Source organism: Chiloscyllium punctatum, chromosome 5 (genome assembly GCF_047496795.1).
Source record: "Chiloscyllium punctatum isolate Juve2018m chromosome 5, sChiPun1.3, whole genome shotgun sequence".
In the NCBI taxonomy this organism is placed as follows: domain Eukaryota; kingdom Metazoa; phylum Chordata; class Chondrichthyes; order Orectolobiformes; family Hemiscylliidae; genus Chiloscyllium; species Chiloscyllium punctatum.
In genome coordinates, this window is record NC_092743.1 from 123,087,461 (window position 1) to 123,100,996 (window position 13,536).

The following is a 13,536-nucleotide window of genomic DNA, read 5'->3' on the forward strand; positions in this document are numbered from 1 at the left end:
TGTAGAAATTGCATTAAAATTTTAAATGTGTATTCTAAAAGCAGTTATTATAATTCTAAAAGTGAGCTTTCAGCACAAGTATTGGGGGACAAAAAAAGTCATTCACACAAGATAGGATAACAGCTGCGAGGTGTCAGTGCTTATTGACATATATCCCTATCATGTCTTCATCTCCTTATTTGTTTTCCCTAGTGTGCACAAGGAAACCTCGGAAGCCAGTGGGTCACAGTTAAATTGCACAAACCATGTGAATGTCACACTAATTGTATGATTAACATATTGAAATTGATAAAGCAGCTGACCCAGGGATGTTTGCTTGCGATGTTGATTTTGACCATTTGGAGGAAGCTTTCTGACTCGTTTTCAATTTTCTAGGACCTTATCTCCCCACTTACACCCAAAATCACATGTTTTTTTACATGAACATACTGTGAACCCCACCCCCACTCCCCAACCCCACACCTATAATTTTGAATGAGACACGTTTCATTGTTCCTATACTGTGATTATTTCACTCTCATAGGTTTGTGCATGTGGATTAGAAGAATGGAATATTGAAGCATCGCTTATTTGGTATTAAAGAAATTGTGTGGAAGAGAGAAACTGAAATGAGACAAAGGCTGGAGAATATAATTTGGATACAATGTACATGATTACTATCTCACAGGGGACCAGATAGATATTACTGTTTTGATGACAAATTATTATATGACAGGTGTCTCAAAGGAGAAGAAAGTTATCATGATCAAATATTCTTACACTTTGTTTCAAGGAATAAATGTTTTCAAATCTAACTTTTGTAGATTAACTTTCAAAAACACAATTCAGACCTTATTAGTTTGTGCTTTCTATTTAGTTTTCGTTGCTGGGGAATGGAATTATTTAGATTCTTTTTCAAAGTTGTACCTGTTTCTCCCAAAACTATTAGTTTTAAAAATATCCCTGTGTATCTCCTTACTAATTCATCAGTGTCAAGTATCTCATCAGTAAATTTAATAACCGTAAGTGACCATTAAACAAATATTGGTTTCTCACATCTTAGTTTTTAGGGTATGAGCTGCTTCTGCAGATGGCTAATTCAAATATATTGCTCTGCGCATTTTAATAAATTAATTGCTGAACTATTTTCTAAATCCAGTGTTGTACCAGATTCTGGAGAAGGAGTTCTAAAAATGAGTAACCTTCATGTGAGGAATCCTTAGTTTGAAGGAAGATCTATTAAAAAAAGAAAATGTATCTGTGATTCATGCTTGACTGTAAGCCGTTAATGAGGTTGGAATGGAATGTGATTTTTTAACTCATTCCATTTTATTTTTTTTCACAGGTGTACAATTCACCTTTCACACTTTTCACCTCGAGGATCATCATGACTACTTTCTAATCACAGAGAATGGCAGCTTTACTCAGCCATTAGCACGGTTGACTGGCTCAGACCTGCTAGCACCAATTAATGCTGGTCTCTATGGAAATTTCAAGGCTCAGTTACGTTTCATTTCAGACTTTTCAATATCATACGAAGGATTTAATATTACATTTTCAGGTAAGAACACAGGCATATGCAATACTAATTGATAAAGGAAAGAAGTTTGAGTGTGAAGGTGATCAATCTTAGCTTTAACACAGAGGAGAAATATATTGTAGATCAGAAATTAAAATAGGAAATACTGAAACGTAGTTAAAGTAGCTAACTCTTGACCTTTACCAATTTCTCTTTTCAACCTTTTGATTATATTTGGGCTTATTCATTCAATTCTGATGAAAGGCTTGACCTGAATAACAAAACATCTCAATTTCACCTCCAAAATATCAGACATTTCCAGCATTCTCTACTGATAGTCACAGTGTCATAGAGATGTACAGCATGGAAGCAGACCCTTCGGTCCAACACGTCCATGCCGACCAGATATCCCAACCCAATCTAGACCCACCTGCCAGCACCCAGCCCATATCCCTCCAAACCCTTCCTATTCATATACCCATCCAGCTGCCTTTTAAATGTTGCAATTGTACTAGCTCCTCTTGCAGCTCATTCCACACATGCACCAACCTCTGCTTGAAGGTGTTGCCCCTTACGTGTCTTTTATATCTTTCCCCTCTCACCCTAAACCTATGCTTCTAGTTCTGGACTCCCCCACCCCAGGGAAAAGACCTTGTCTGTTTACCCTGTCCATGCCCCTCATGATTTTATAAATGCCTATAAGATCACCCCTCAGTCTCTGACACTCTATGGAAAACAGCCCCAGCCTATTCAACCTCTCCCTATAGCTCAAATCCTCCAACGCTGACAACATCCTTGTTTAATTAAACTAAATAGTCTAGCTGAAACTTCATCTTGCTTTCTTCTTTAGGTCTATTTTTTGGTTACAAATGCTTCTTTACACATCTCTGTGATAATATTGGCAGAGTACAACTTGGAACCTTGTGAAGACCCAGGAAATCCTACATTTGGCAAACGTATAGGAACATCATTTGGAATTGGTGATTCTCTAACATTTTCCTGTATTCCTGGTTACCGTCTGGAAGGTGCATCCCAGATCACATGTCTTGGAGGTGGCCGTCGTGTGTGGAGTGCACCTCTGCCAAGGTGTGTGGGTACGTGGTCAGCTGCTTTTGTTTGCTTGTACGTGTAGTTATTGTTGGAGTTGGAATTAATGGCATGCAAATAATAATGAAACATTTAGTCACAGCAATGTTCGTATTGGCTTTGGTGCAATAGATAATATTGGTATTCGAGCAAAATGAAATTATATCTCCATTCATTATTGCCTTCAGTTTTAAAATAATTAACAACCTTAGCAATCTATATGACATGCAGGAGTATATCATTGTATGAGTGAATAAGTACTTTCAATACCATAATCCCTCCCTAACTCGAGAATACAATTTTTCCCCATTTGTGAAATAATGTTCTGGAAACAAAATCTTTAGTCACAGTGCCTCATTATTCTCCCTTCTTTAATTAATTGTTATTCAATATTCAATGATATGATAATGCTAAAATGAAAATTTATTATATTTGGATAAATGACAGTCAAACACCAAACAACATAGGCTGTTTAAAAAATCTTAATATAGAAAATTTAAGGATAACTTTGCAATCTGTGAATTTCCAGAAAGTACACCATTATATCATTTTTCATTCCAAAATTGAAAACTTAACACTTACTTATATTTCCTGTTGGTAAAAATGAATCATTAACCAGCTATTATATTGATAGTACTGCAACCTAATATTTTCATTCAAGTACAGTATTAAGGACCCAGAATAGCACAAGCACAAGTCATGGCTGAGAAAAAAAAATCCTTTCTGACTAGAGAGTAACATTCTACTTATTTCGAAAGAAAAATGTTATGTTTGGTTTTTAGTTTAATTATAAAAACAAAACGATTGGAAACTGCAATTAACCATTTTGTATAAATGTTCACTTAAAAAAAAATACTTTAAAATAAAAGTACTTATTCAGGTTATTTCTAACCTGAAGACAGTGCAAGTTATTGGAATAGAACAAGAGCAATGAGATATTTTGTCAAAAGGTCTTTATTCATACATGATCCAGAGTAGCTCGCACAACAGAGCTCCATACAAGTATGTCTAGATGTCAGCTGTGGCTCACCCCTATATCAGAAGATGATGGGTCAATTTCCAGTCCTGTGCTTGAGAACAGAAATCAAGGTTGATGTTTCAGTGCAACATAGAGGTGGCACTGCAATGTTCTAGATATTATCTTTTGGATAAGACTTTAAACTAAGACTATATCTGCCTGGATAACACAGATGGATGTATCATACTACATGACACTGTTTTGAAGAAGGGCAGAGTAATTATCCCCAGTGTCCTGCTCAGTGTTTATCCCTCAAGCATCATCACTAAAAAAATAACAGAACATCTAATTATTATCACCATGCTATTTCATCCTTAAACTGTTTGCAGAATATGAATGTTTGTCTCTGCTGACAAATCAAAAACAAAAACAAGATAGATTCCTTGATGGTATTATGCAAGTGAAGTGCTTCTATTATTAGTTTTGGTTAGTACTTGGAACTATGACATTATTGTAATTATGGAGACTTGACTGAAAGAGGGACAGGGCTGGCAGCTGAATGTCCCAAAATTGAGATGCTTCAGGTGTGATAGAAGGGGTGGGGGAGTTGCATTACTGGCAAAGGAGTATCTCTGAGGGAGCTTACATCGGAGGACTCATGCAGCGAGGCAGTATGAGTATAACTCATGAATAGGAAAGGTGAAATCACAATGTTGGGGATATAATACAGGCCTCCTAAAAGGAGTCAGAGGAGAGAATATGGAGACAGATTTTGGAAAGATGTGAACACAGCTGGATTGTGGTGGGTGATTTTAACTTCCTCTATATTGACTGTGATTCACTTCATACTGGAGGCTTGGATGGGGCAGAATTTGTAAAGACCATTCAGCAGGGTTTCTTGACACAAATGTAAATAATCCAACCAGGAAGGGGTTATACTGGAACTGGTGTTAGGAAATGAGCTTGGCTAATAGAGTAAGTTTCAGTGGGAGAGCATTTTGGGAGTAGTGGCAGTAAGAAATTAGTTTTAAGATACTCATGGATAGAGATAACAGTAGTCCTTGGGTGAAGGTGTTAAACTGGAGAAAAGTGAACTACAACAATATTAGTCAGGAACTGGAGAATGTTGATTGGAGGTGGCAGTTTAAGGCTAAATCCACATCAGAAATGTGGGAGTATTTCAAACAGCAGTTGATGAGAGTTCAGAAGTGTGAGAATGAAGGACAGGTATGGCAAATTACATGAACCTTGGATGTTATGACCTTAGTCAAAAAGAAAATGGAAGTATATGCAATGTCTAGGAGGGTGGGAACTTACAAAGCCCTTGAAGCATATAAAGAAAGTAGGAAAGAACTTAAACAAGGAATTAGGAGAGATAAAAGGGGTCATGAAAATTCATCAGGAAACAGGATTAAGGAGAATCTCAAGGATTCTTATACACATATAAAAAGCAAGAGGGCAATCAGGGATGGGGTTGACCACTCAAGGACAAAAGAGCGGATCTTTGTGTGGAGCTAGAAGAAGTTGGTGAGGTCCTAAATGAATACTTTGTGTCAGTATTCACCAAAGAGAAGCGATTGGTGGGAGATGATCTAAGGGAAGGGAGACTCAAATTTCTAAACCAAGTTACTATTAAAAAGGAGAAGATGTTGTGCATTGTGAAAAAGAAGCAGGTAGCTAAGTCCCGGGTTCCTGGTGGGATCTCTCCCAGAATATTGAGGGAGGCAAGAGAACAAATTGCTGGAGCATTGACAGACATCTTTGTAGTGTCTATAGACACAGGTGAGGTCCCAAAGGAATGGACAGTAGCCATTCATAAAAAGGAGAACGGGGATAATCCAGGGAATTGCAGCTCTGTGAACCTCTAATCAGTGTGGAGAAATTATTGAAAAAGATTCACAGGGACAAGATCTAAGTGCAGTTAAATGCAAATGGACTTATTAGTGATAGACAACATGGTTTTATGTGGGTGAGGTCACGCCTCACTAACGTAATTCAGTGTTTTGAGGAGGTGACAAAGATGTTTGAGGGAAATACGATTGATGTTATCTATGTGGACTTCAGTAAAGCCTTTGACAAGGTCACTCATGACAGACTGGTACTAAAGGTGAAGTCACATGGCATCAGGGGTGAGCTGGCAAGATCGATATAGACCTGGCTTTGTCGTAGGAGACAGAGGATGGAAGGATGCTTTTCAGGATGGTGGGTTAGAACTCGTGATGTTCTATCGGATTCAGTGCTGGGACCTCTGCTGTTCATGGTCAACATAAATGATTTGAGGGAAAACATGGCTGGTCTAATTAGTAACTTTGGAGATCGTGCAAAGATTGGTGGAGTTGCAGATAGTGAGGAGGATTGTCAGAGGATTTGCAGGATATAGATCAGTTGGAATCATGAGCAGAAAAATGGCAGATGGAGTTTAATCCAGACAAATGTGAGGTGATGTATTTTGGAAGGTCACATACAGTGAATGGCAGAACCCTTAGAAGTATTGATATGCAGAGGGATCTGAATGTGCAGGTCCACAGATCACTGAAATTGGCAGTGCAGGTACATAACATTGTAAAAAAGGCCCATGATGGCTTGTGTTCATTGGAAGAGGCAGTCAATATAAGGATAGACAAGTTATGCTGCAGTTTCTCGAACTTTAGTTAGGCTGCAGTTGGAATATTGCATCCAGTTCCGGTCACCATACTACCAGAAGGATGTGGATGCTTTGGAGATGGTACAGAAAAGGTTTACCCAGGATGGGGGATTTTTTGCTCTGAAAGAAAGGTTGAATAAACCAGGTTTGTTTTCACTGGAATGCAAGAGGTGGAGGGGCATCCTGATAAAGGTTTATAAGTTTGTGCAAGGGCCTAACAGGGAAGGCAGATGAACTCAGGGCATGGTTAGGAACATGGGACTGAGATATCATAGCAATTACAGAAACATGGCTCAGGGATGGGCAGGACTGGCAGCTTAATGTTTCAGGATACAAATGCTACAGGGAGGATAGAAAGGGAGGCTAGAGAGGAGGGGGAGTGGCATTTTTGATAAGGGATAGCATTACAGCTATGCTGAGGGAGGATATTCCCAGAAATACATCCAGGGAAGTTATTTGGGTGGAACTGAGAAATAAGAAAGGAATGATCACCTTATTTGGATTGTATTTTAGACCCCCGAATAGTCAGAGGGAAATTGAGAAACAAAATTGTAAGGAGATCGCAGCTATCTGTAAGAATAATAAGATGGTTATGGTACGGGATTTTAACTTTCCAAACATAGACTGGGACTGCCATAGTGTTAAGGATTTAGATGGAGAGGAATTTGTTAAGAGTGTACAAGACAATTTTCTGATTCAGTTTGTGGATGCATCTACTAGAGAAGGTGCAAAACTTGACCTACTCTTAGGAAATAAGACAGGGCAGGTGACTGAGGTGTCAGTGGGGGAGCACTTTGGGGCCAACAACCATAATTCTATTAGATTTAAAATAGAGATGGAAAAGGATACACCAGATCTAAAAGTTGAAGTTCTAAATTGGAGAAAGGCCAATTTTGATGGTATTAGGCAAGAACTTTCGAAAGCTGATTTGGGACAGATGTTCACAGGTAAAGGTTCGGCTGGAAAATGGGAAGCCTTCAGAAATGAGATAATGAGAATCCAGAGAAAGTATATTCCTGTTAGGGTGAAAGGAAAGGCTGGTAGGCACAGGGAATGCTGGATGACGAAAGAAATTGAGGGCTTGGGGAAGAAAAAGAAGGAAGCATATGTAAGGTAGGGATACGATAGATCAAATGAATCCTTAGAAGAGTATAAGGGCAGTAGGAGTATACTTAAGACGGAAATCAGGAGGACAAAAAAGGGGACATGAGATAGCTTTGGCAAGTAGAATTAAGGAGAATCCAAATAATTTTTACAAATACATTAAGGACAAAAGGGTAACTAGGGAGAGAATAGGGCCCCTCAAAGATCAGCAATGCGGTCTTTGTGTGGAGCCACAGAAAATGGGGAAGATACTAAATGAGTATTTTGCATCAGTATTTACTGTGGAAAAGGATACGGAAGATATTGACTGTAGGGAAATAGATGGTGACATCTTGCAAAATGTCCATATTACAGAGGAGGAAGTGCTGGATGTCTTGAAATGGGTAAAGGTGGATAAATCCCCAGGACCTGATCAGGTGCACCCTAGAACTCTGTGGGAAGCCAGAGAAGTGATTGCTGGGCCTCTTGCTGAGATATTTGTATCATCGATAGTAACAGGTGAGGTGCCGGAAGACTTGCGGTTGGCTAACGTGGTGCCACTCTTTAAGAAAGGTGGTAAGGACAAGCCAGGGAACTATAGACCAGTGAGCCTGATGTCAGTGGAGGGCAAATTGTTGGAGGAAATCCTGAGGGACAGTATGTACATGTATTTGGAAAGGCACGGACTACTTAAGGATAGTCAACATGGCTTTGTGCATGGGAAATCATGTCTCACAAACGTGATTGAGTTTTTTGAGGAAGTGCCAAATTGTATTGATGAGGGCAGAGTGGTAGATGGACTTCAGTAAGGCATTTGTGAAAGTGGAGTTGCAGGTAGGTAGTATAGTGAGGAAGGCGTTTGATATGCTTTCCTTTATTGGTCAGAGTATTGAGTACAGAAGTTGTGAGGTCATGTTGCGGCTGTACAGGACATTGGTTAGGCCTCTGTTGGAATATTGCGTGTAATTCTGGTCTCCTTCCTATTGCAAAGATGTTGTGAAACTTGAAAGAGTTCAGAAAAGATTTACAAGGATATTGCCAGGGTTGGAGGATTTGAACTCAAGGGATAGACTGAACAGACTGTTTTCCCTGGGGCATCGGAGGCTGAGGGGTGACCTTATAGAGGTTTAGAAAATTATGAGAGGTACAGATAGGGTAAATAGGCAAAGTCTTTTCCCTGAGATCGGGGAGTCCAGAACTAGAGGGCATAGGTTTAGGGTGAGAGGGGAAAGATATAAAAGAGACCTAAGGGACAACTTTATCACACACAGGGTGGTACAAGTATGGGCACAGGGTGGAATGAGCTGCCAGAGGAAGTGGCGGAGGCTGGTACAATTGCAATATTTAAGAGGCATTTGGATGGGTATATGAATAGGAACGTTTAGAGGGATATGTGCCGGGTGCTGGCAGGTGGGACTAGATTGGGTTGGGATATCTGGTCGGCATGGACGGGTTGGACCGAAGGGTCTGTTTCCATGCTGTACATCTCTATGACTCTATGAGTCCATACTATGAAGAAGAAGAAATATCTAGTTTCAGCCTTGATTTTCGTTTGGAGAAATGTAATTATTCATGTACACTTGTGGCTTGCTGCAGTCATGTGACCTTAGTTTTCACTTTAGCAGAAGTTATTAAGAGGCATTGCATGAAACTCTAGAACACATGCAAAACTTGAGGTTGTTTAATTGGTGTTAGTATTCCAAAACTAAGAGAGGGCAAAATACAAAAAAAACAACAAAATACCACAGGAAAAAGTCCTACAGCTCTCCAAGCCTGCACTGATACATTTTGACCTTCCGCATTAAAGCTACCTTCACTTAAAGGATCCAGATCTCTCTATTCCTTTCCCATTCATGGATTTGTTCAGGTACTTCTTGAATGCTGCTATTGTATCTGCTTCCACCACCTCCTCTGGCAACATGTTCCAGGCACTCACCAACCTTTATGTAAAATTTGCCTCGCACATCTCTTAAACCTACAACTCTCCCACCTACCCTCTGCCGTCTGCACCTTGAACCTGTGCCCCGAGTAATTGACCCCTCTATCCTGGGAAAAAGCCTCATACTTTCCACTCAATCCATGCCATTCAGTACTGGGATTTTTTTGTTTCATTTTCAATGTTTGGGCAGGATGAGTGGGAAGATTTTTACTTTGGACCCACATTGAGATTTTCTAAACTTGAATTTCAGTGTGGTGAGCAAGAAATCGTTTTTTCTTAACCCTTCAAATATCCAAAATGCCTTTAGTGTAGAACAGCAAACAGTCGAAACTCTCTTTTTTTTAAGATTATGAAACAATTAAACCTCTGAGATAAGAATATTTACAATTTTAATGGTGGAGTCGGCTCAAGGACTAAGTGACCTACTCCTGTTCCTATGGCCCTTTGATTTGAAGGCAACAATTTGATGAAACTGTGTGCATGTTCAATGGCATATGTCCAGTTTGTTTTAGACTATAGTATATTTGTAGAAATCAGACATTTTATATCAATATTTAATGATTATTTCACAGGAAGAGGGTGTCACTGACAAGGCCACACTTAGTACCCATCCCTAATTGTAAAGCATTAGGAGTGTAGGTGGTATTGGATAATCTACTAATGAAAGCAAATAGTGGCAGAATTATTTTTAAAATTTTAATTGATTTGTGGAATGAGGGCGTTTCTAGCTCGCCAACACCCATCCCAGAGAGCAGTCAACAACACGGCTGTGGATTGGGAGTCATATGCAGTTTAGACGAGGTAAGGATGGCAGTTTACTTTCTAAAGGACATTAGTGAATCAGATGGGATTTTATTTTGTGGTCATCATTAGAGCCTTAATTCTATATTTTTTTAAACTGAATTCACATTTCACCGTTTGCTTTGGCAGGATTCGAACTGTGGTTCCCAAATCATTACCTGGATCTCTAGCTTAAAAATCCAGTGATAATAACAAGAGGCCACTGCCTCCCTTCTGTTGAGTGTTTCATGATGGAACATCTCATTCCACAGCATTCTGATAGGTACACCTTGCTAGTCACTTTTACAGTAATATTATGAGTCTGAACTTGTATATTTCTAGGGCCTGACTGACGTCTCTTAAATAGCTACCCATCATAACATAAAGCATGTAATGGATACTTTTTTTCAGAAGGCATTTCAACTATAAAGAGTTTGCCACATTGATAGTGACTCCAAGGCAACTCCACTGACAAGACACCACTCTGCTACTATCTCTGCTAGGTCTGTCCTGCTGGTGAGACAGGACATATTGAGGGACAGTGATGGTGGTATCTGGGACATTACCTGTAAGGTACAATTCTGAGTGTATGACTGTGTTAAGCTGTTGCTTGACTCATCTGTGAGATTACTGTCACAATTTTAGCACTATCCTGCAGATGTAGTGAGGAGAACTTTTCAGGATCGACAGGGCTCTTTCTGCTGTTGCCTTTTCCAGTGCCGAGGTCGGTGACAGGTGCTCCATCCAGTTTCATTTCTCTGAGATTTTGTAGCAACTGTTACAATTGAATGGCTTGCTAGACCATCTCAGAGGGCAACTGAGAGTCAACCACATTGCTGTGTGTCTGGAGTCACATGTAGGCCAGACCAGATGAGGATGGTAGATTTACTTCCCAGGAGAATATTCGTAAACTAGATAAGTTTTTCCAAAAGTCAGCAATGGTTTCATTGTCGCGAGTGCATTCTTAATTCCAGATCTTTTTTTTAATTGAATTCAAATTCCATCATCAGCTGTGGCAGGATTTGAATCCGGGTCATAAGGACATTTGCTGAGTTTCTGGATGAACAGTCTCGCGATAATACCACCAGGCCATCGCTTTCCCTATGATCCCAATACAGGTTACCTACTTATCTTTGTGTCATCTGCAAACTTAGCAACAATGTCCTCAATTCCTTCTTCCAGATCATTAATGAATAACGTGAATATTTGTGGTGCCAACATGGACCCCTGCAGACCTTCACATCAACAGCTGCTATCCTGAAAAAGACCCCTTTATCTGCATTTTACCATCTGCCAGTCAGCCAATCCTCTATCCATGCCAGTACCTTGCCCCTAACACAGTGGCCTTTTATCTTATTCTGTAACCTCCTGTGCAGCACCTTGTCAAAGGTGTCTGGGTGCAGTGCATTAACTGCCCTGTGAGCTCCACAACCATCTCTTAGTTGCTGCAAAATTCCATAATAAAGCCCTCCAACATGGTGTGGACTTTGAAGGGGAAGAGGAGGAGGAGAAGGTGGCATTCCTTAAAGGAGAGTAATGATGAAGGTGTAGTGGAACGGAATAAGCAGTCTTGCAATCCTACCAGAGGGCTGACTGGAACCTCAAAACGTTGACCAGAATGGAAGAAAAGTTTATGTTGCATTGATTCAGGGATTATGTCCTGCTACTGCCTCCTCCAGAAAGGTACTTAGCACAGAAGCGTAGTGTTCTCTGAAGGCGGATGTGAAGTCAAGAGGCATAGGTATTTCCTATGGTGCCTGGAAGCCACACAACTTCCATGAACTTCCAGTTATATGACTTCCCCTCACTTCATAGACAGTCTCCAAGACAACCTGTTTAAAGATGTCACTGCACATGCTTGGACTGGGTAGGACTTGAACTCAGGTGTGCTGGATCTGAGGTAGGGACACTACCACTGTACCAGATGATCTCCCACTCTCAGCTTTAAAGATGTTTTTAATAAACCTGCTCAAATCTGTTATGTTCCCCCCTCTGAAAGGACTCAAACCTCCTGACTCAGAGGCAGGGATATTACCACTAAGCAAAAGGGCACTTGTCTCCACTTTGTAGATTTTCCTTGAATTCAAATTTCACCATCTGCCATTGTACAATTCCTACTCATATTGCAAGGACATTGGCCTGAGGTTCCATAACATTACCATTACATCTCTTCCTACATTTCTTCAACAATCTGTTTGAGATGTTGTGACACACCTTTGAAGCAGCTAGGGCTTGAATCCTGGCTCCAAAGTAAGGACATTGCCACCGTGTCTCAAGACATCCTCCTCTCACTTTCCAGAGATATTTTCAAGTCAACATTTTCAGAGATGTTGTTTCCCCCTCTCTGGAACAGGTCAGACTTGAACCCACGGCTCTTGGCTCATAGGCAGGGACGTGACCTCTGCACCAGAAGAACCCTTTCCCCCAATTTCTAATGCTTCCACCTTAATTGGAATCACACAAGTTTGTTTCCAATCATCAAACTTTTAATTTTCACCTGACTCTCATAGTTCACAGGTTTATGATTTGTACTTGAGATTTACGAGGATTTACACAGAATGCAAAAGCTTTACAAAGGGTAAAAGATATTCTCAAAGCACATTGAAAGCCATTGCTACGATGCCCTCCAAAGGTAGTTACACAAAGCATGCTATAATTCAAGCAAAAGTACCAGAAATGTTAGAAGAGATGCCCATACATAAAACCACCGACACGTGATCAATCCTTGGTCATTGTAGTTGCAAAGCAACTGACCTAGTCACCACCTTCAAACTTCAGGTTTTCCCTTCTGTTCCCTATTGTAATAGTTTTATTTCAATTGTGTACCTGATTGATTTTGTTAATGCAGTGTTAATGTTCTAGGAAATGTCTTCTTGCATCCAAAATATTGATTTCTTCATTGAAATCTTGGAATGAGATCACTTCGAGGTCATCCATTTTTCTGAGTTGATAGGGTAATTATCAATTAGCTTCCTTTCTGTGCTATGTCCCATGAACACTGTTACTCAGCCCTCTTCTGACTTTCAAAATAACCTAAGTTTCTTTTGGTCTTGTCAGTATGTTATAAGATATTTTCTTAATTAACCTGTTCAGTGATATTATTACACATCCGTGATATAGGTTTGACTTGAAACTGAGCCTCTCATCTTAGAGGCAAGGACATTACTACTGCACCACAACAGCTCCTGTATTAACATGTAAAAACAGTAATTTATGTTATTCAATCTTGCTGTTAGATTGATAGAGATGTACAGCACGGAAATAGACCCTTCGGTCCAACTCGTCTATGCCTACCACATATCCCAACCAAATCTAGTCCCACCTGCCAGCACCCGGCCCATATCCCTCCAAACCCTTCCTGTTCAAATACTCATCCAGATGCCTTTTAAATGTTGCAATCATATTGGCCTCCACAACTTCTTCTGACAGTTCATTCCATAAACGTACCACCCTCTGCGTGAAAACATTGCCCTTTACGTCTCTTCTATATCTTTCCCCTCTCACCGTAAGCCTATGGCCTCTCGTTCTGGCCTCCCCCACCCCAGGGA

General features: G+C 40.1%; 1 protein-coding gene across 1 annotated transcript in view; it reads left to right on the plus strand.

Moving 5' to 3' along the window:
- The window catches only part of csmd3b (CUB and Sushi multiple domains 3b), a 1,933,688-nt gene that overhangs the window by 1,532,917 nt on the left and 387,235 nt on the right, over positions 1-13,536 (plus strand). The window contains exons 20-21 of the mRNA XM_072571243.1: positions 1,325-1,540; positions 2,404-2,592. Of these exons, the coding sequence (XP_072427344.1) occupies positions 1,325-1,540; positions 2,404-2,592 (405 nt within the window). The remainder of the gene's footprint in view (positions 1-1,324; positions 1,541-2,403; positions 2,593-13,536) is intronic.